This window comes from Canis lupus, chromosome 16 (assembly GCF_048164855.1).
Source record: "Canis lupus baileyi chromosome 16, mCanLup2.hap1, whole genome shotgun sequence".
In the NCBI taxonomy this organism is placed as follows: Eukaryota; Metazoa; Chordata; class Mammalia; order Carnivora; family Canidae; genus Canis; species Canis lupus.
Genome location: NC_132853.1, coordinates 58,645,601 through 58,666,895, shown reverse-complemented (window position 1 = coordinate 58,666,895; position 21,295 = coordinate 58,645,601). Strand labels below are relative to the sequence as shown.

Genomic DNA, 21,295 nt, shown 5'->3' with positions numbered 1-21,295 from the left:
AATTTCATCAGTTTGGCAAAAATGAAAACACCTGATAATATCTGTGGAGCAACAGGATCCCTCAACCACTGCATACAGTTTTATTTCTTTTCTTTTTTTTTTAATTTCATTTTTGTATGTTATAATAGGCTTTTATTTATTTATTTTTAAAGATTCCATTTATTCATTCATGAGAGACACAGAGAGAGGCAGAGACACCGGCAGAGGGAGAAACAGGCTCCATGCAGGAAGCCCGAGGTGGTGCTTGATCCTGGGACTCCAGGGTCACGCCCTGGGTGGAAGGGGGGCACCAAACCACTGAGCCACCCAGGGATCCCTATAATAGGCTTTTATATTTGTTTTAGCAAATATAGGCATATATATATATAATATATTTGCTGAAATTATAGCATAAAGCATGAGAGTGATTCAGGATTGCACTCATCTCCTGGGGTGGGAGCAGGCTGGCAAGGGGGAGGAGTATGGAGACTTTTCAAGATAGCAGGACTAGCGTTTTCTTTCTCAAGCTGGGAGGCATATGTAGATATAGATACCTGAGTCAATAAAAGGTTTGAGTAATTTAAAATAATAGTTATATATGGTATGTTGTTAGAACTCAGTTTCGCATAGAGAAAAACAAATGAATCCAAGAAGGGTTTGTCCGCTTTCCACCCCCTAACGATGCAGAACCGAGTGTTTAGCAAATTTCCATTTCGTGTTTTAAAAAGGGAATTTAATATATGTGTTTATGATTTGTTTGTGCGTCACAAAGTCTCTCTAACAACAACCACAAGAAACGAGTAACAGGGACTGCCTCTGGGCAGGGAGCCTCTGGGCAGGGAGCGCAGAACAGGGACGGAGAGTTATTTTTCACTGGACACCATTTGCATAATTTGAAATTTTCTCTTGTGCATCGGTTACCCAATGGAAGGCTCTTGGGAGGGCCCGGGGGCAATCGAGCTTGCTCCCAGTCTGGGGCTGCAGATACTCACCGAGCTCCCCGGTGCACTGCATTGCTACCAGGCTTTTCTCATGATTTCTTTTTTAAATTTAAAAAAAAATTTTTTTATGATAGTCACACAGAGAGAGAGAGAGAGAGAGAGGCAGAGGGAGAAGCAGGCCCCATGCACCAGGAGCCCGACGTGGGACTCAATCCCGGGTCTCCAGGATCGCGCCCTGGGCCAAAGGCAGGCCCTAAACCGCTGCGCCACCCAGGGATCCCCTTTTCTCATGATTTCTAAAATGGGCATCTTTGCAGGACTTAGTGGTGGAGAGCAGGGATGCCCTTTAATATATTCCATTAAAATAGCTCAGGGGCCGCCGGGGAGGGGTCTGGAGTAACGGGGCGAACTGGACACCCTTATATGGGAGGAGGTTTGTTGCCTGCAAGTCAAAGGCAGGGACAACCCCCCCCCCCAGCACCCTCCCCCCCCAGGACGCTCCAGCCGGTAGACCTGCGCCCTGATCTCTGCTCTGGAAGCCGGTCGGAAATTTCCGACGTGGCCGATCCCAAGAGCCGAGTTGAGGGCTCTCTGATAACGAGGGTGGCAGAAAGGGGTCCGCGCATCCCCGCCTCCTGGGGGACCACAGGGGTCGAGAGGGCCTGGAAAGAGGTCCCCAAATCTCAGCTCGAGAGATGATCCTCGCCTCCCCGCTTGGGCGGGGCCAGCGTTCCAGATCAAAGCGGCGTAAGGCGCCTGCGGGGTGGGCCCTGCGCACCTCTGCGGCCCTCCTCCCTCTCGCCCTGGGTCCCCTGCCCAAGGTCCCCGGCCCCCGGCCCCCGGCCCGCTGAGCAGTAAAAACTACAACTCCCGGCAGTCCCCGCCCGCGCCGGCGCGCAGCCGCGAAGCAGAGGCTGCCGGGAGCGCGTCCCGGAGACCGGGCGAGCGCGCCGGGCGGAAGTCGGCTGCCCCCTGGGTCCCGGCCTTGCCGCAGGGGAGTCCCGCCGCCCGCGGGTCCCGGAGCCGCCGCACCGGGTGAGTGACGGCCGCACCCGCACCCGCACCCGCACCCGCGGCCGCCGCGCCCTCCCCGCCACGGGCCTGGCCGCCGCCCCCCGCCCCGCCACGTCCCGCCCCCGGCTGCGAGCAACGGTCCCCTTACCGACGGCGGCGCACACCCCCCGCCCGACTGTGAGGTGCCGCCCGGCTGACTCGCAGGGCTCCCCCCGGCTCCGACTAGCGCGGACGCCGCCGCCCCCCGACTAGCGCGGGATTCCCTCCCCCGCCCCCCCGTGACTCGTGCGGGGCACCTCCGCCCTCTGACTAGCGGGGCACACCTGCTCCTTCTCACTTGCTGGGCTCCCGCCCCCCTCCCCCTCGGGCTCTTCCTCTGATTTCAGGGATTGAACCCCTCTGACTAGCGCGGGACGCCGCCGCCCTCTGACTAGCGCGGGACGCCGCCGCCCTCTGACTAGCGGGGTACACCTCGGCCCTCTGACTAGAGGGGGACGCCGCCGCCCTCTGACTAGCGGGGGACGCCTCGGCCCTCTGACTAGCGGGGGACCCCTCAGCCCTCTGACTAGCGCAGGGTGCCTCAGCCCTCTGACTAGCGGGGGACCCGTCGGCCCTCTGACTAGCGGGGTACACCTCGGCCCTCTGACTAGCGGGGGACGCCGCCGCCCTCTGACTAGCGTGGGACGCCTCCGCCCTCTGACTAGCGGGGGACGCCTCGGCCCTCTGACTAGCGCGGGGTGCCTCAGCCCTCTGACTAGCGGGGGACGCCGCCGCCCTCTGACTAGCGGGGGACGCCTCGGCCCTCTGACTAGCGGGGGACCCCTCAGCCCTCTGACTAGCGCAGGGTGCCTCAGCCCTCTGACTAGCGGCGGACCCCTCGGCCCTCTGACTAGCGGGGGACGCCGCCGCCCTCTGACTAGCGTGGGACGCCGCCGCCCTCTGACTGCCGCGGGGCGCCTCTCAGACTCTTCCTTCCTCTGACTTCAGAGTTTGAGCCCCTCTCTGACTAGGCGGGACGCCTCCACCCTCTGACTAGCACAGGATGCCTCTGCCCTCTGACTAGTGTGGGACTTTGGACCTCAGGGGCCCTTCCTTTCCTGCCCCTGGTGGCACAGCTGTCCCTGAATCCAGCCCCCTCCACCACCCCACCGCCCCCATTGCCCAGCCTCTCCTCTCCCTCCAGGGAGCCCTCCTCTCTCAGACTGGCACTTTGTCGTACCTGCCGCGGGCCGGCCAAGCTGTCCACCCTCCCGTCTCCATGTAGCCTGACCCTGTCCCTCCTGGGTTGTGGCTCCTCGTCCCCCATCCTTGTCGCCTGGCGCCTCCCCTTTGCCCTGCCCTTCCCGGCACCGCAGTCACTCCCCTGTGCGCTGGGTGCAGGTGACCCCGACACACCAGGGACTCAGCGCAGGAGCCCCGCTTGTCATCGACCCAGAGCGCGTGCTCGCCGTCTTCCCCTAGTGTGTTTTCCACAGAGCGCAGGTTTGGGACCATGTGTCTGCGGATGTCGCAGACTCTGGCCGGCTCTGCAGTGTGAGGACCAAACCTGGGCAAAAGTGTAGGGTCTCAGGAGGGTCGGTGAAGAGGAAGCAGGTGCTGCAGCCTCTCCTTCCTCTTCCTCTTAGGAGCTGTGTGGGGACAGATCCTCCCCCCGCTCCCAGCCCCACCCCACAGGCTCTGAGCCGACAGTCCCGGGGCCTGCGGGCGGGCCAGCAGCCTCCCCTGGGCGCCTCCCCGGCGGCCTCAATGAGCCTTCTATTCTGGCCTTCGGGCCCCGCTGAAAGATACATTGATGGGCCAGGCTTCTCCCCTCTGCACTGGGCGGGTGGCTCACCCTGGGCGGGGGACTCCGTGAAGCGTGCGTTTGTTCGGGCCGTGGCCTGGAGACTGAGCGGTCTCCGTGTGCTCACTGGACGCGTTCACGGAAGGCCGTCACGCCCCAGGGCGGTGGAGACGGAAAGCCCTAGACTTGCAAGTGTTCGCGTGCCACTTCGTGTCCGTGGAGGCGCCCATCTGAGCGTCTGGTGCCTTCTTCCCCCTGGAACCGTACCCCAGCTGTGGTTCCTGCCGCACTTCCACGGCCACAGCCACGTAGTGAACGTGCGGTGCTAGAGGAGATGATTACCCGCCGGGCCGCTATGCCACTAATCCGCTGTGCTTCCTTGAGCCGCAGAGGTGACGAAGACAGACCCTCGGCGACAGGAGCAGGCCTCGCTCTGGTGGTGTGTCCCCCCCCCGCCCCCCAAATCCCTGCGATGGCCCCTGAGGTGGGCTCGTGCAGGCTCACGGGTGCACGGCTCCTGCCTCGGAGCCTTCGACCCTCTGGGCAGCGGTGTGGCAGCCCTCACGGCAGCGGTCTGGGGTCTCTGTACAGGGACTCGAGTGTTTCCTCTTTCAGAAACAGTGTCTCAGATCTCAGACCGTGGCCCAGCGTCCTGAAATGGATCAGCACCGTGACGGGGACGCCGTTTCTGTGTCATGTAGACATTTGCGCAGTGGTATCCGGGGCGCTGGAGGGAAAATTGAACAAGTGCCCTTTTCCCTTCACTAATGCTCTGGGCTGTGGAGATTGTCCATAAGGCTCTTGTTGAGTGGCGATGTGAAGGACTTTAGGACTTTTATGTGGATTTTCCTTCCCACGAAACCAAGACAATTACTTAGGAAAAAAAAATCCTGATAATAGGGAAATCTGGAAAGATGTTCAGTTTTCTCTTTTGTCTGTTCCTTTTGACTCCTGCTTGTTGATCTGGAACAAGTGCAGTCACGATCTGGAACTTACAGCTTGCACTGCTGCATCCATGTTCACCCGGGGCTGTGCTGTGGGAAATGAGGCATCTCACAGACACTCAGTGACCATGTAGAAGTGTTAGATCCAGGTGCATCCGGAATGGCTTCAGGGGGTCCCGCCCGGCTGTGTGCGTCCTCCAGAAGCTGGAGCTGAGCTGGAGGAGAGGTCTCTGCGGGGGTCTCTGAGAGAAGACAGCCCTTGATTTTGGCCCGGGGCACCCGTCAGGCTTCCGTCCTGTGTGGCTGTGAATGTGTGTGCAGTCGGCCCCCCGCACCTGCGCAGAGCTCTCCCAGCCGCAGTAGGAAGCCCCTTCTCTCAGGTGATGGGCTTACAGACAGAAATATCCTGAACTGTGTGTAACTTGATTCGGGAAGCTGTCGTGAGTGCCTGCTGTATGCAGCGTCAGGGTGGGAGGTGTGGGGTCTCAGCCTTTCAGGAAACTGCTGTCGGGGAGGAGGACCTCCAGTCCCTAAAGGACATACTTGGCTGCTGTGACTTGTCCCTTCCCGGTTTCCTTCTGCTTGTCACCCCGTCCAAATGCAAACTGAAGTTTTCAAGTGCAGCGCAGCCATGGCAAGTCCGCAGCGGGAGAATGCCTTGAATAGGACAACCTTTTCATGGAGCCTGGACCCCAGGGGCTGTCAGTGTTTGCTCACCTGAGACACGCCCAGCGCTCGTGGAGACTCGAGCCCGCAGCCTCCGTCACTCTGACGGGTGCAGAGTCAACAGGCTTAGCTCTTTCCTCTCCAGCCAGGAAGTGCACGTAGGCAGCGAGCAGAGTGGGGCCTGAGACCTGCCTGCATTCTGGACACGAGGTCCTCGAGGACCGTTGAGCTCAGAGACTTGGGTGGGGAAGGGGAGGAGGTGCTGTGCAGGGGGGTGGGCCTGTGGGGCCCAGGCACAGTCTGAGGGGGGAGGCAGAGGCGGCCTCCTTGTCTCAGCGCAGCGCTCTTGCTTCCTGCCCCTCCTAGATCCTGAAAGGGAGGAGTTTTGTCCTGGCAGCTTCAGTTAAACCTGTTTGCTCTGCCACCTGCCACACACCTGAAGGAAGAGGAGAAAGAGACTCTCTTGGCGGTGGGCGTGTCGGAAATGGCTGCCACCTTTCATCTAGGCCTTCTGTAGGGTCCCGTGGCGGGCAGGCCCAAGGATGGCCCGAGAAGGTAGGGGTGGCCGCTCCTGCTCCCTCGGGGGCTAGGGTGGGAGCGTCGCCCTGGCAGTGCCACTCCACTTGGAGTCCAGGGACCTCCGCGCCCCGGGAACAGAAGGACATAGTGTTCCTTCTTGCTGTTTCAGGCCTGTGTTATAAGAAACCAGAAATGTAGGAGTTGGCGAGCCATTCTTGACACCTGTCTGAAAAGGGAGGTGGGGAAGGAAGTTGGGCCTGGAGCAGCCTGGGTGGTGGTGGTTGCTCTGAGTGGCTCTTTCCAGGGACCTTGTCCTGCAGTGTGGCTGGTGCAGGAGAAAGGAAGCCAGCAGGGGTGCGGTCCCCCCGGGTTTCTGGACGGGACAGAACCGGTTGCAGGCCCACCTGAACAGGTGAGCATAGCCAACCAAAGAACCTGTGATGTTTTACCGTAGCAGCTTGGTTTTAATTTTCCTGGTTACGTAAAATTGACCTGTTGTGCTGCAGATGGTGGGGTGACAACCTTCTGATCACAATAAAGCAAATATTAAACTGCTTAGAACTTTGAGGAGTATGGGCAAAGAGAGAGCCTCACACGGGCCCCCCTTCTGGGAGTGACTTTGTCCACTTTGCACTCACTTTCACGGGCACATTTCTGTTGGTGTTCCTGGCTGGAAGTTTGGCTGGGGGGCGTGGGGGGGTGTTTTCGTTTTTATGTAAAAACACAAGCTCTTGTTCTGCGCCAGGACTCTGGCAGCAAGACAGGCGGCTCACCATCCGTTCTAGGTGTGAGCCAGCCTGGGGTTGTGGGGAACAAATGGAAAGGCATCTGATTTTATTATACAAAATGTAAGTAATTCCTAGGATATTAACAGAGGAGTGAAGATCAAGGTTGGATTTTGACCCAAAGAGAAATTATTCCAGGGGCAAAGCTAAAGGGATTTCCTGGAAGGCAGACAGAGTTCCACTATCACGGGAAGTGTAGTCATTTTCTTATCAGTGAAAGGTGGCGGAGCCCCAGGGCCCGTGCCTGTTGCTTCGGTCTCAGGAACCCGCCAGAGCTCAGAGCCGAGCAGGACAGGATGGCAGTACTGTGCGGTCCACGCTGTTGCACAGCCAGGTCCCAGAAGAGGCGGCACAGGGGACAGTGTGTGAGGAGGCGCGTTTGTTCCCAGGGCTGCTGTGGCAGGTTACCACAGGCGTGGTGACCGGAAACCATACACACCTGTTCTCTCCTGGTACCGAGGCCAGAAATCCACTACCGGTGTCACGGCCAAAATCCAGGTGTCAGCGGGGCCGTGCTCCCTTCGAGGGCTCTTGGGGCCAATCTGTCCTTGCCTCTTCCAGCTTCTGGGGACTCCAGGCACCTCTCGGCTGTGGCCGCATCACTCCCCTGCCTGCCTTCATGGTCACATGGCCTCTTCCATCACTGTGTAATGTCCCTCTGCCTCCCTTTTTTTTTTTTTTTTAAAGATTTTATTTATTTATTCATGAGAGAGAGAGAGAAAGAGGCAGAGACACAGGCAGAGGGAGAAGCAGGCTCCATGCGGGGTGCCCGACGCGGGACTCGATCCTGGGTCTCCAGGATCACACCCTAGGCCAAAGGCGGCACTAAACCGCTGGGCCACCGGGACTGCCCTGCCTGCCTCCCTTTTATAAGGACACTCAGGGTTGCGTCTAGGGCTCCCCTGGATCGTCTCCCCACCTCAAGGTCCTTAACCGAGTCACATCTGCAAAGTCTTTATCAGCATATAAGGGGACGCTCAGCTTCAGGGGTCAGGCTTGGACACCTTTGGGTCCAGGAGGGAAGCTTACTGGTGGTGGGGGCGGGGGAGTCCTTCACCATAGATGTGGGGCAGGAGGCAAGGAGACAGCAGCAGGAGCATCCCTGTCCTGGCACAGCCAGGGACTTCCAGATGGTTCTGTGTGGTCAGAGAGGTCATCATCCCATGTGGCAGAAGCGTCACGCACAGGGGCTTGGCTGTGGGCTGTGGAGTCATAGAGAGCCCGGCACAGGGTAGGGGCGGGGGGAGTGAGTGGGGAACAGAGGGGTCTCAGCTTTAGTGGGACAGCTTTGGGGTCTAGCAAAGAACTTCAATCCAGATCACTTTTTAGAAAAATCATTTCTGCCAGTTGTGTGGAGCGTGGATTTGGGAGGTCTAGATTGGGGACCTGCATACTTTTTCTGTAGAGGGACAGACAGTCGATGTGTTCAGCTTTACAGAGTCCTTTGCAGAGTCCTTGACTTTGCTGCCATGCTGAGTGCTTACAGGTTGGGCCAGCCACTTCTCATCACATTTACTTACAAAGCTGGGCCCTCCAGGCAGGTGGGCATTGGTGCTAGCAGAGTGACGAGGGTAGCAGGCAGACAGGAGCAGGTGACCTGTGCCAGGTCCTGCGGCAGGCATCTGACTCCAAGAAGTCGGCACTGTTCAATCAGAGTTTACACGGGAAGGAGCTGAGGCCCAGAGAAGCCAGGTGGAGCAGCTGGTGAATGGCAGAGGACAGGTTGGACCTTGATCACCGGCGGCCGAGCTGAGACGGGACGAAGTAGAGGGTGGGGGATGGGACCCAAATCTGGAGGTGGGGTGCAGACCAGACCAGGGAGGGGGCCTGGTGCGCTGAGATGTGAGGAGGCAAGAACCTGATCCAGCTGGTCCCCAGGATGACTTCTGAGGTCTGGGAGTGCCCTCGGCTGGTCAATAAATTCCTGAGGGAGCTCATTCTGGTGCCAGCAGGCCGACAAGGAGGCTCAGCGGCTGGGCCTGGAACTCAGGGAACAGGTGCAGGTGAGGAAGGTGTGGGGAGCCCTCACTGGAGTGGCTATGCCCCTAGAGACGGAGGTCATCTCAGGGAAGATTCAGAAGAAGGGTGGGTGACTGGGAAGGAGATACAGCATTGGGGGCTGAGGAGAGAGAGACAGGAGGAGGAGGACCTGGGGGAGCGTCACCTGCTGGCAGGAGGGACATGGAGCATCCCGGAGGGACGGAGAGATGGTTGCTCTTCCAGGGTAGCAAGGGATGGGTGGGGGACCAAGGTGTCACAGGGTTGGGAGGAGTTCTCTCTCCCTTCACTCAGAATCGTGGATGCACCATTGCTCCTCAGGATGGGAAGGGACCAGGGTGCCAGAGGGGTGGTTTCCTGTTCCCTCACGGATAATCACTCATCCACAATGTTTATTGGGTGCTCTGAGGATACCTGAGTGTAATCTGGAGGTAAAATGGCTACTCAGGTGGCAGTTTGGACACGTATGTAGAAGGCGAAGGAACCAGAAGAGCTGACTGTCCCCAAGCAGCAGGAGAGGGGGCTCTTTTCCCTTGAGCCCCTAGACTAGGGCCAGGCAGCTTGGTGCATGGGAGGTGTGGCCATGTGGGCTCCACCCCGGGGCCCCCACGTCATCTGCGGGAAGCCATCAGGCAGGAGATGTGACGAGATGACCAGTGGCAGGATGGCGGCTCAGGAATGGAAAGGGGGCAGACTAAGGGCAGGTGACACATCACAATGGTGACACCCGTGTACCCTGGTGGGTGTTTTGTCCACCAGGGATGCCATGGATGACAGGGAGGGCCGGATGCAGGGCTGTGGATTTGCAGTCTAAGGTGGGCACAGGGCTGGAGCTGGGGGGCTGTTGAAGGTGTGGGCATATTTGTCATCCGTTTGGCAAATGTGTGCAGAGTTCCCGCCGTTGGCCCCGTGTGGGCAGGTCCCTGCCCCGTGGAGCTAAGGTAGAGCAGGAGTAATTACGTAACTTGCCGCGGGCAGTGAAGAGAAGGAGCAGGTGCCGTGCTGGCGAGTGGGGCAGGCACGTGGGGGCCGACTCTGGGGGACCGGCAGCCAAGTCTCCCAGAGAGAAAGACAGAAAAGAGAGTGAGACAGCCGTGCAGAGGCAAAAGTGGGCTGGGCAGGGGTGCATGCAGGGTGAGGTCTGGGCAGGGGCCACGTAGTAGTGAGGGTTTACTCCTAGAGCACGCAGCGGTGTGGTCTAATTTGCTCACGAGGGTCGCAGGGGTCACTGGGTGCGGGGGGCAGCCGGGGTGAGGGGCACCGAATTGACAGGCCTGCTGTCGGAGCAGCTGCCGTGGAAGGAGGGTGGGGGCCATGCCTGGGGTGGGCAAAGTGGTGGTGGTGCAGAACTTCTGGTTGCAGTATAATCTCCTGCAGAAAAGGGCATCTCCCAGGGTTTCCAGGGAAGTTTTGCCCTGGGCAGCTTCGAATATGCTGGCCTCCCCATCACCTAGAACTATTCCTGACGGAGGAGTTGGGGACAAGGAGGTTTGGGGAGAGGGAGTAAGACTTAGCTGGAAATCGTAAGATCCGAATGTGTTAGGAATCTAGGCAGAATTTGGAACAGGAGGTGAGATGTGGGAGTTGAGAGCTCAGCGGCCACATCATGCAAGAGATCGACGCCGGGTGGCTTGGGCCCAGCCGTGGCTTGCGATGGCCTGGGGTTGGGCACAGCAGAGGAGGGGCAATGGCTGGGACCCCTGCTTCCCAGCCCAGCAGGCGCAGCCACCAGCTCTGTGGCCGCAGCAGAGCCGCCTCCTAGGGAGGAGGGAGCCCTCACCCAGGAGGGAAACCTGGAAGCCGCGCTTGAGGTGAGGAGCGGGAGGGTTTCCAGAGCGCCCACCCCTGCTCGGCACCTCCTGGTGCCTTGCTCGCTCCTTAGACATCCCTTTTCTGCACCTGACCCGATGGCAAAACCTAAACATCTGTCCAGGAGCAAGAAAAGGGAAAGACTGGCTTCTACTTGGAACCGTTGCCATGGTTTTCCCCCCTTGGAGCCAGCAGCCTGTGGTGTGGACGGGAGCTCCCCCAGCGGCCCCTGCCCACAGGCTGCATAGACTGGGGTGCAGGGAGCTGCCCTTCCCTGCTGCCACCTGGCAAGGAGAGGAGCATCTGCCCCAGAAGTCACGTCATTGGTTGTTTTGGGGCAGGAAGCAGAAATGCCCCCAGCGACCAGCCAAGGGCCCGTCTTGGGCCGGAACTTACTGAGTTACAACTAGAGACAGAGACAGAGCCGCAGCCCAGGGCTGACTCTGCTGATTCTGCTCCCCCAACTTGGCAGCTGCCCTGAGCCAGAAGCTGGCCTGGCGCCGCTGTGGCCACGCCGGCCAGGCTGCCGGGGTCGGTGCCGGGGACGTAAGCAGGGGGCGAGCGGTGAAAAGCTGCACTTCCTGGCCGCCGCCACCCAGCTGTGGTGCTGCCTATAGGGAGCAGGCCAGGGCCAGCTGTCCTTCGGGGCCCACGAGTCCTGGTCAGACTCTGGGCCCTCTGTAACTTACATGAATAGAAGGGTGCCAGAGGGCAGACCTTGCCAAAAACAGAAGTATTCTGTGTAGCTTATATCGGTTGTATGATTCTATTTGGATGTTGCAGAACCCTAGCCCGGGAGGAAGTCAGGACTCCCTTGATGAGCGTACGACTGCTCTGCACTGTCCTAGGAGCGCAGGATGCAGATGGACATGCTGATGGCTGTGTAATGGGTTGGCGGGGGCAGGGGTGGCAGATGCCAAGGAAGGTATGTGGGGGGTGCTGTCGGGAGCAGAGCCCTCAGGGAGAGCTTCTCGAATGAGGTGACCAGTCATCAATGATGAGCAGACAGACCTGGACCCTCTCTGCTGGCCTGTCCCGCCCAACCCCTCAGCACCCCGACTCCCTCCCTCAGCCCCTGCTGCTCCTCCTTCTGAGCTGGTAAAGCACCGCCTACACAGAACGTGCCCTCACTGAGCTTTCTGTCCTGCCAGTTGAGACAGATGGCATAACTTTGCTCACCTGTGCACCATCAGGTGGCAGGGAGGCCCGTGTGCTCTGCGGGCTGCTGACTTCTGTCCTCTCTCTGGGTGCCCAGGTCCCGCCTGCCCTCCAGTCTGATGCCCGCCCAGCCCTCCAACCACCTGGAATGGAATGAGCCTATGCACTCCCTCCGGATCAGTGTGGGGGGCCTTCCGGTGCTGGCGTCCATGACCAAGGCAGCAGACCCCCGCTTCCGCCCCCGCTGGAAGGTGATCCTGCCGTCCTTCGTGGGCGCCGCCGTCCTCTGGTTGCTCTATTCTCACCGCCCGCCCCCAGGCCGGCCCCCCGCACCCAACGCCCACAACTGGAGGCTCAGCCAGACACCTGCTGACCGGTACAATGACACCTACCCTCTGTCCGCCCCTCAGAGGACGCCGGGCGGGACTCGGTACCGAATTGCGGTTATCGCTGACTTGGACACAGAGTCTAGAGCCCAAGAGGAAAATACCTGGTTCAGTTACCTGAAGAAGGGCTATCTGACCCTGTCAGACAGCGGGGACAAGGTGGCCGTGGAATGGGACAAAGGCCACGGGGTCTTAGAGTCCCACCTTGCTGAAAAGGGGCGGGGCATGGAGCTGTCTGAGCTGATCGTCTTCAACGGGAGACTCTACTCTGTGGATGACCGGACAGGGGTCATCTATCAGATCGAGGGCACCAAGGCCGTGCCGTGGGTGATCCTGTCTGACGGCGATGGGACGGTGGGGAAAGGTAAGTGGGGTCCTCTCCAGCTCCTGGCTTTGGCTGGGGTGTGGGGGACAGGTTTGGGTTGACTGTCCGCCAGTTTGCTTTGTGCACGTACATGGTAAAGCATTCACGTGACCAGGAGGAGGGACCACCAGGTGGAGCCGTCTCCCTCCTGACTCACGGCTGCCCCACCCCAGAGCTGGCCTCACACTGAAGCAGTCGCTGCAGTCAGAGCTTGTTCCTAGAAGCCTGGCCGGGAAGCGGGTCCTTTCCACTGCTGCTCTCGTTCCCAGGCACGAGCCCCTTCCTACATCTTCAGAGGTGTCTTAGAGCACGCGGGGACACCAGCCTCCAAGTGTCTTATACCTTTAAAGCCATGGCATCACATGCTCTTGTGAACTGAGACTTATTGACAAGGTGAAGTTACGCTGCCCAGCACTGCTTTCTGAAAACCTGGCAGAAGGAGGGTCTGCGCATGAGTAGCAGTGACTGCACTTGGGTGGGATCCAAGCTTGAAAATCATCTGTGACCCACTGGTCTGCCCCGTACCAGAAAGGACTTCCCGCTTTCAGGCTGCGGGGAGCACAGAGCTCCGAGAGGGAGCTGGAGGGGCCCAGAGCCTCGGAGGGGAAGGGGCAGGGAGGCGCCGGGCGAGGGCGCCGACGAAAGCCTCCGTGTTCACCTGCGTTCCCGGAGGTGGGCCTGCACCCTCCAGGGAGCTGGACACTCAGGCCTCTCTCAGGTCGGAGAAGGAACGGCGCACCTAGCTGGGCCCGTGGGGCACGCTGTCAGCCAGCCCTCCCTGATACAATCGCTTCAGAGCCCTCCCGGGCCTGGGATGGATCTGGGCCTAGGTCTCAGAGAAGACCTCGGTTGCCCGATTCCTGCCTTAGTGTGTCAGTGTTTATGGGCAGCCATTGTTCTTCCCCGTTGGACCAGGGAGAAAGCAGAGTAACGGGAGCCTGGGGTTACCCCGTGGTCGGGTCGTCAGAAAGGATGGAAGCCCTGAAAAACGGAGAGGGTCTTCTCTCGAAAGTGACCCGGGGGAACTGGTGAGGCCCCTGGGACCCCAGGAACTCAGCGGGTCCCTCCAGAGCCACCACAGAGAAACGTATTCTGGAGGCTGCTGCCATTTCTCATGGCGGGCCACAGCTCTGGGTCCTTCGGGCCAGCAGGAAGCTCACCAGACATCTGGGAAGGCAAGCACAGTTTAGAACCCAGGGTGCAGGGGGTAGCATCCCACAGCCTGAGTGCACTGCAGCCTTCACATTGGGCTCCCCACAAAGACACCTAAGAGGATAAATGCACAGATTGGAGGGGACTCTCTGAGGCCCTGCCAGCCGCTCTTAGCTCTGGCTACTGCTGCTTCCTGTCCTCTTAGTGGGCGCCAGTCATGGTTGCGAGGAGCCACTCTGCCATGATAGCTCAAATCACTTCCACTTGCCCAGGGTTGGAGGTGATCATGAGGTTGGGACATACAGCTTGGGAAGCAGAGTTTGGGGATCAGAGGAGACTGGTGTCTGGCTGGGCCTTTGGGAGTGAAGGGGCAGGTGAGGTGCCAGCAGCAGGAGCCATTTGAATCAGTTTAGGAGAGGCTGTCCCAGCGGAGTGTTCCTGGATTGAGGGGCCAAAGAGAATGTGACAGGTCCCAAAAGGTGGGGAGAGGGGGAGAATAGAAGACGGAGAACAAGTCCCTGACCACTGCCTCTCTGGGGTGGGGCCCTGAGCCAGGCTGTCCTGTCCCCCACTCTCTTGTCATTGCCTCGCATGAGATCCAGCACAGGTGACCTCTGATGCCCAAGGCTGCCAGACCCCACAGGAGCCTGGGGAGCAGAGGGGTGACTATCATCTCAGGCATGCCCCTCGTCTCTTTGTCCCCAGGCTTCAAAGCCGAGTGGCTGGCTGTGAAGGACGAGCATCTGTATGTGGGCGGCCTGGGCAAGGAGTGGACCACCAGCACGGGGGAAGTGATGAATGAAAACCCAGAATGGGTGAAGGTGGTGGGCTGCAGAGGCAGCGTGGACCACGAGAACTGGGTGTCCAGCTACAACGCTCTGCGGGCCGCCGCTGGGATCCAGCCTCCAGGTAAGGGACCGGCCCCGCCTTGGGGGGCATCTGACAGATGCTGGGGTGCTGCGTGTGCACTTTCTTGGAGCGTTTGCTTCCAAACCACAGCAGTGTCGTTTCGTGCTCAGTTGTGATGATTTCTGTCTGTGATGGCTGCTCACAGCAGGCCAGTGGCTTTTGGGGACAAATGAGCCATTTGCTCTTCCTTCCCTGGCCCCGGCAGACTGCAGCCCCCTCCCCGCCACAGCCCTCTGGCCTGGCCCCTGCCTCAGTAGAAGCAAGGTGGGCAGAGCTTGGGCTCTTCGCCTTGCCTCCCAAGAGTTGTCGTGGTGTGTGGTGGGGAGTGGTGATGCTCGGAGCAGCCAGGCAGCTCTAGGCTTGGGGCGCGTGACGCCGAGGACATTGCTTCGCCCTCACATAGGAGGGCATGCTACTTCCTTTTCAACTTCGAGCCAGCCTCCCCCCAACCCCGATCTCTTCCTCACAAATCAACCCTGCCTGTTTATCTCGCCCCCTTCCCCCGGGCTCACTCTTCGTGCTCCTTAGCACCGAGGAAGCAGAAATGCAGACAGAACTCATGGCCACAGGTGACCAGAGATGGGGCACCAGGGACAGACTGGCCCGTCTTTGTTACTCCGGGTGATCCAGAGCAAGGACAGGTGGAGAGGCCTGTAGGACACAGGGAGGTCTGAAGAGGATCGAGCAGGGATGCTGCCCCAGTGGCCGGCCGGCAGCGTGAAGCCCATGCGGGAAGCAAGCCCTCCTGTGCGGCGGCGGGTCTCGCGCACTCCCTGGTCCTGGGCAGGGTGGGGCCAACCCCCCCCCCCCCCGGGTGGTCTGGTGACCCGTGGGTCTGTCATGTGTCCCCAGGCTACCTCATTCACGAGTCTGCCTGCTGGAGTGACACGCTGCAGCGGTGGTTTTTCCTGCCGCGCCGGGCCAGCCACGAGCGCTACAGCGAGAAGGACGACGAGCACAAGGGCACCAACCTGCTCCTGAGCGCCGCCCAGGACTTTGGCGACATCTCTGTCAGCCACGTGGGGGAGGTAGTCCCCACACACGGCTTCTCCTCCTTCAAGTTTATCCCCGACACCGACGACCAGATCATTGTGGCCCTCAAGTCTGAGGAGGACGGGGGCCAGATTGCCACCTACATCATGGCCTTCACCCTGGACGGCCGCTTCCTGCTGCCAGAGACCAAGATCGGAAACGTCAAGTATGAAGGAATAGAGTTTATTTAAATTGACAAAATTCAGCCCAGCAAGGCCCAGCAGTGGATAGTTCTCAGCTCCATCAGGACTGAAATTTTATAAAAACCAGAGGACTGCACTTTTCTGTGGTTTTGGTTTGCTTTTGTTTCCTTTTCGGAACTCTGCAGTGTGTCCCTGGTTCAGGGGTTTCAGCCCCAGGGTTAGGAGGTGGAGCTGGGAGTCTTGGGTCCCCGCCACCCCGGAAGGTCCCCGCCGCGCGCCAACCCGTGCATCTTGGGCACTGCCATCTGGTGGTGAGAGCCGGCCCTTGCAGGCGTCCTAAGCTGGGGCCCCTCCTCCGTAACCCGGCCTTGCCCTTCCTGCATCCGACCTCCCTTTCTCCTCTTTCCATTTGTTCTTCTGTTCAATAAATGTTTCTTGAGCTCCTACTATGTGTCAAGCACTGTGGGGATGAAACAACAAGTCCGAAGTGGACCTGCCCTCAGGAGCTCCCAGGCCACCTCCTTTTCTTCCTTCTTCGTGAACCTCGTGCTTTAGATCCATTTCCCCAGGTCCTTGGAAAAGAATCTGTCTACACTGCAGATGTGTATGAGTGAGGGCAGGCCTCCAAGGATGAATCGCCCTAAATTCTGCAAGAAAGGACAGAAGCTTGCTCGTTTGTCCTCAGCTTCACAGCAGACCATCTCCACTTCGTGTGACCAACTCCATTTTTTTTTTCCCTTCAGGAAAATTCTGTGGCCGTGCAGCACTTTGAAGTTTCAATTACTAACTTAATTAAACCAATTTCCTTTCTCAGGGTGGAATCACCAAATCTGATCACACAGAGCAAAGTCCCTTAGTTAACAACTTTATTCCCAGCAGCAGAGGAGATTGGAATTAAGTCCTGACAGTGAGTAAGCAAGTTTTTAAGCATTTCCAAGTCATTGGTCAAAGGATGCAAAGGCAAAATGTTGCTTTTTATTAGCAACCATCAGAAATTGTCATGCCTTTAAAGACTTCCACAAATGGTTATCTTTCACTTCCTGACTCAAGCGGGAGCCTAGGTCCTGCCATGCCCTCCCTGGGTCTCGGGCACTGGGCTCTGTCCCCAAGAGGTTATAGGTGACACCTGCCTGGCCCCGTGGCTTCCATCCCCTGACCTTTTCTGTCTCCCTTTCTTGGGGAGCTTGCAGCCCCTTCTCTGGAAACTTCACACAAACCCTGCTTGGCCTTGTGGCCTCTTCCCTGTGGCCTCTTCTCCATGCTCCAGAGCAAAGACAGGGAGGTTAGGATGGTTCAGCCAGGCCTGAAGCCAAGAAGGGCCCTACCGTAAGCTCCCTCACCCCTCAGGAGGATGTGGGGTGCCGTGATGGTCTGGGAAGGGCCATCTTGTAGGCTCTGACGTCACTCACTTTGGACCCCCTGGCTCACAGACTCTAAAACAGCTGCTAGGAAGGAACCCAGCAAGGATCCCTCCTGCACTGCTGTGTGTTTCTGCCACCATAAAACAACTGGCAAAAGAACGTGACACGTTTCTTTGGAACTTGGATCCCACTGGACATAGCCTGGAAGACCCGAGTCCTTTCTGACTTTGCCTAGCCAGGCCCTCTGACCCACCACCTTGATAAACATCACTGGTGTTGGGGCTATGTGCGTTTTTAAAGCAGATCCGAAATTAGGAAGGCGGAAGAACTTGGGACAGTTACTAAGTTGAGACCTTTCTGATGGCACTTCAGCCACGGCCTAGGTGCCCCGAAGAACATTTTCACCGTAGTGATTTTCGACTCTTTAAAGCTAGACAATTTTTGTTTCTGTATTTGCTGCTGTAAGCATAATGATTGTGTTCCTTCCAACTGGACCCATTGTTTTGTAAACAATAAAGTGCCAGAGGGGACTGTGAGTTCTCTCTGTTTCCTGGTCCATGTTGGCTGGTGGCCAAGGATCTGTGGGAATGCCCGAGCCAGCATGATTCACGGAAGGGTGCGCTCTGTCCTTCTGTTTGGGGCAGGGGTCTGACATGTCACAGGAGTATGTGGGACAGGCAAGATGGGGACTTTTCTGGAAAATGAATCATCCAGTCCCAACTTTTCCTGAATCTGAAGAAGCTCTTTTGGTCATGGTGGTTAAGAATATAGGCTGTGTGGGACGCCTGGGTGGCTCAGCGGTGAGTGCCTCCCTTCAGCCCAAGGTGTGATCCTGGGGTCCCAGGACTGAGTCCCACATCGGGCTCACTGCATGAAGCCTGCTTCTCCCTCTGCCTATGTCTCTGCCTCACTTTCTGTGTCTCTTATAAATAAATAAAATCTTTTTAAAAAAATAGAAGGAGGGACACCTGGGTGGCTCAGCAGTTGAGCATCTGCCTTCAGACCCAGGCGTGATCTTGGAGACCCAGGATCGAGTCCCACGTCGGGCTCCCTGCATGGAGCCTGCTTCTCCCTCTGCCTGTGTCTCTGCCTCTCTCTCTCTGTGTCTCTCATACACACACACACACACACACACACACACACAGGCTTTGACAGGACACCTGGGTGGCTCAGTTGATGAACTGTCTGCCTTCAGCTCAGGTCATGATCCCAGGATCCTGGGATGGAGTCCCACATCTGGCTCCCTGCTCAGCGGGGAGCCTGCTTCTCCCTCTCCTGCTCCTCTGTCTGTCTGTCTCTCTCTCTCTCTAATTAATTAATTAATTAATTAATTAATTAATTAAAAAATACAGGCTGTGAAATCACTCGCAGGCTCCAGTCCTGGCCGTGAGATTTCTGCTGTGTGACCTGGGACAGCTTGTCTAACCACTCTGTCCTTTAGGTTCCTCATCTATAAAGGGAAGATGCTGTCATTAGTGCTCCTGATGCTTAGTGAGGTAGATGCACTCACCCATTGCGTTGCAGCTGTCAGGATGATTGGGTGATGAGGATCCCGGGAATGAGGTCTACGCCCATTAGGGCTTCATTAGCGTGTCTGTGGAGCTGCAGGGATGAGACCGTTCGCACGGGCGTGCAGAATCCTAGGAAGCTCTACATCGAAGCTCAGGAGCACTAGAAAGGGAGGGGCTGATAAGAGAGGCCTGAACTGGAATAGGAGAAGCAGCAAGAGTGTGAGGTCTTAAAGCCAAGTGTACCCGCAGTCCCTTCGTCTCTTAAGACCTTCCTTCCCTTTCCCTTGCCTGCCCTGCTCTGGTCCCCAGGCTGACCTGAGTGAGCCTCACCTCTGCCCTCTGGGATAACCCTGACTGGCAGGAGGGAGGAGGAGCTGGGGGTTCCTGATTCCCTCCCAAGGTTGCCTCAGGCACGGTCTCTCGAGAGATAGGTCCCTCTATACTCTCTCTGCCTATGCTCCAGGGACCGCTCCCTGCCCTCCCCCCTGCTGGCCTGAGAGTGGTCCAAGCCCCAGATACCACTCTCCACTAGCACACTCACACCTTGGAAATGGCCCCTTTCTTGAAGCCTCCTTACATCACCCCCATTTGGAGCCATCCATTTCCTGCTGGGAGGTCAAGTAAGAAGGTCTGGAAGTATCGGGGGGCTGAGCAACAAGGGGGACATGGTGTTCTTGGCAGTCCTCGTGAGAACACTTCCAGGAAAGCTGTCGGGGAGAAGCCGGAGTGCGTCAGCCTGGGGCAGGACCATATGGGGAATCACTGATGGAGAAGCAGGGACCTGAAAACCAGCCCTTGGGGCTCTGAGAAACCATGAGACTCGACTTGCCCAGGTGGTGACTTTAACCCACATGGTACCTTCATGGTACCCTCATGTGTTCAACGCATAACTGACCGGCAAAAAGAAAAGTCCCAAAAGTCATATTGGAAACGAGTGGAAAAAAGTGCCATTAAGTTCTTCCCAAGGGATCCCTGGGTGGCGCAGCGGTTTGGCGCCTGCCTTTGGCCCAGGGCGCGATCCTAGAGACCCGGGATCGAATCCCACATCGGGCTTCCGGTGCATGGAGCCTGCTTCTCCCTCTGCCTGTGTCTCTGCCTCTCTCTCTCTCTCTCTCTCTCTCTCTCTCTCTCTGTGACTATCATAAATTTAAAAAAAAAAAAAAATTAAAAAAAAAAAAAAGTTCTTCCCAAATGTTTAATCCTATCATGTACACTTTAAATTGGTATGTCTCGGGGATCCCTGGGTGGCTCAGCGGTTTGGCGCCTGCCTTTGGCCCAGGGCGCGATCCTGGAGTCCCAGGATCGAGTCCCATGTCAGGCTCCTGGCATGGGGCCTGCTTCTCCCTCCTCCTGTGTCTCTGCCTCTCTATGTCTATCATAAATAAATAAAAATTTCTAAATAAATAAATAAATAAATAAATAGGTATGTCTCAAAGCAAGTTATACCTTAATAAAATTGTTAAAAAAGATTTAAATAAAACAAAAATAAATTGCCTCCATGAAAAGAAAATTCTGAGCACAAAAGGTTTTACTGGTGAATTGTTCTAGAGATTGAAAGAAGAAATGATACCAACCCCACACAAACCCTCCCATGATTTTGGAAGTTGGAACACTTACTGGCTCATTTATGGGGGCACCACTATGCTAATACCAAAACCAGACAAATGTATTACAAGAAAAGAAAATTGTAGACCAGTATCCCTCATGAACATAGATGGAAAAATCTTTGGCAAAAATTTAGCCGGTTGAATCCACCCTTCTATAAAAGTGAAAATAATTCATGAGAAAATGTGATTTACTAGGGAATGCAAGGTTAATTTAATAGTCTAAAATCGATGTAACCCACCACATTGATGATCACCATATGATCATCTCCAAAGACACAGAAAAAGCATTTGACAAAATTCACCACCCATTCATGATTTAAAAACAAATCAACCTATGAAGCAAACTAGGCATAAAAGGAACATCTCTAACTCGATAAAAGACATCTGCAAAAAAACCTATAGCTTGTGTCATACTTTATGCTGCAAGACTGTTTTCCTCAGACTTCTGGGACCAAGGCAGGAACGTCCACTTTCAGCACTTCCCCCCACCACTTAACTTCTTATATTAGAATCATTTTAAACCACCTAGATGTTGCAAAACTAGGACAGTATTGGTCTGTCCCCTTTGTGCAGCCTTCTCCAGTGCTAACACCGTGCAGTTATCGCAACTGTAAGCACAGTAATCAGACCCAGGACACTGATGTTCTCATCAGTTGAATTCACAGTCCTCTGGGGTGTCCCAGACAATGGAATTGGGCAACGAGAAGAGAGTCATTCAGACTGGAAGAGAGAGTACAGCTGTCAAGATTGACTAGATAGAAAAGCCTAAGAAATCTTCAAAAGGTAGCTCCCAGAACTACCAGTTGAGTTTAGCAAAATTAAAGGACGCATGGCACACGTACAGAATTTAACTTGTTTCTATGTGGCTACTGTGAACAATCAGAAACCATGAAATAATAAATAGATATAAACATGTGCAAGATCTATAGGCTGAAGCTGCAAAACAGGTGAGATCAAAAGAGACCCAAATAAATAGAACAATATGCTGTCTTCATGGATGGGAATACCCAATTTTGAAAAAAAGTCAAAAGACTTAGAGTATCTGGCGTCTGGACTTCTTATATTAAGCTGTAAGCAATCAGAGCTATTGTATTAGCAGAACAATAGGCATATAAATCAAAGCAACAGTAAGGAGCCCATAAATAGACCCCTGTGTGTGGTGTCAGTGAATTTTGGACCAAGTAGTTCAGTGGGGGGGAATGACTGTGTAGATGGTGTTGGGACAACTCTAATC

General features: G+C 56.6%; 1 protein-coding gene across 3 annotated transcripts in view; it reads left to right on the top strand.

The window, feature by feature from the left end:
• Nucleotides 1–1,814: 1,814 nt before the first annotated feature.
• The window catches only part of CANT1 (calcium activated nucleotidase 1), a 31,977-nt gene continuing 12,496 nt past the window's right edge, over nt 1,815–21,295 (top strand). Inside the window, exons 1-4 of one of the 3 annotated variants that reach the window (XM_072781858.1) lie at nt 1,815–1,955; nt 11,694–12,346; nt 14,204–14,407; nt 15,260–17,499. In XM_072781858.1, coding sequence (XP_072637959.1) covers nt 11,716–12,346; nt 14,204–14,407; nt 15,260–15,630 — 1,206 coding nt within the window. In that variant the 5' untranslated portion in view covers nt 1,815–1,955; nt 11,694–11,715 and the 3' untranslated portion in view covers nt 15,631–17,499. Of the gene's footprint in view, nt 1,956–5,727; nt 5,883–11,693; nt 12,347–14,203; nt 14,408–15,259; nt 17,500–21,295 lie in introns of those variants that run through there. The other 2 variants (XM_072781854.1, XM_072781855.1) reach the window with 2 other exon arrangements.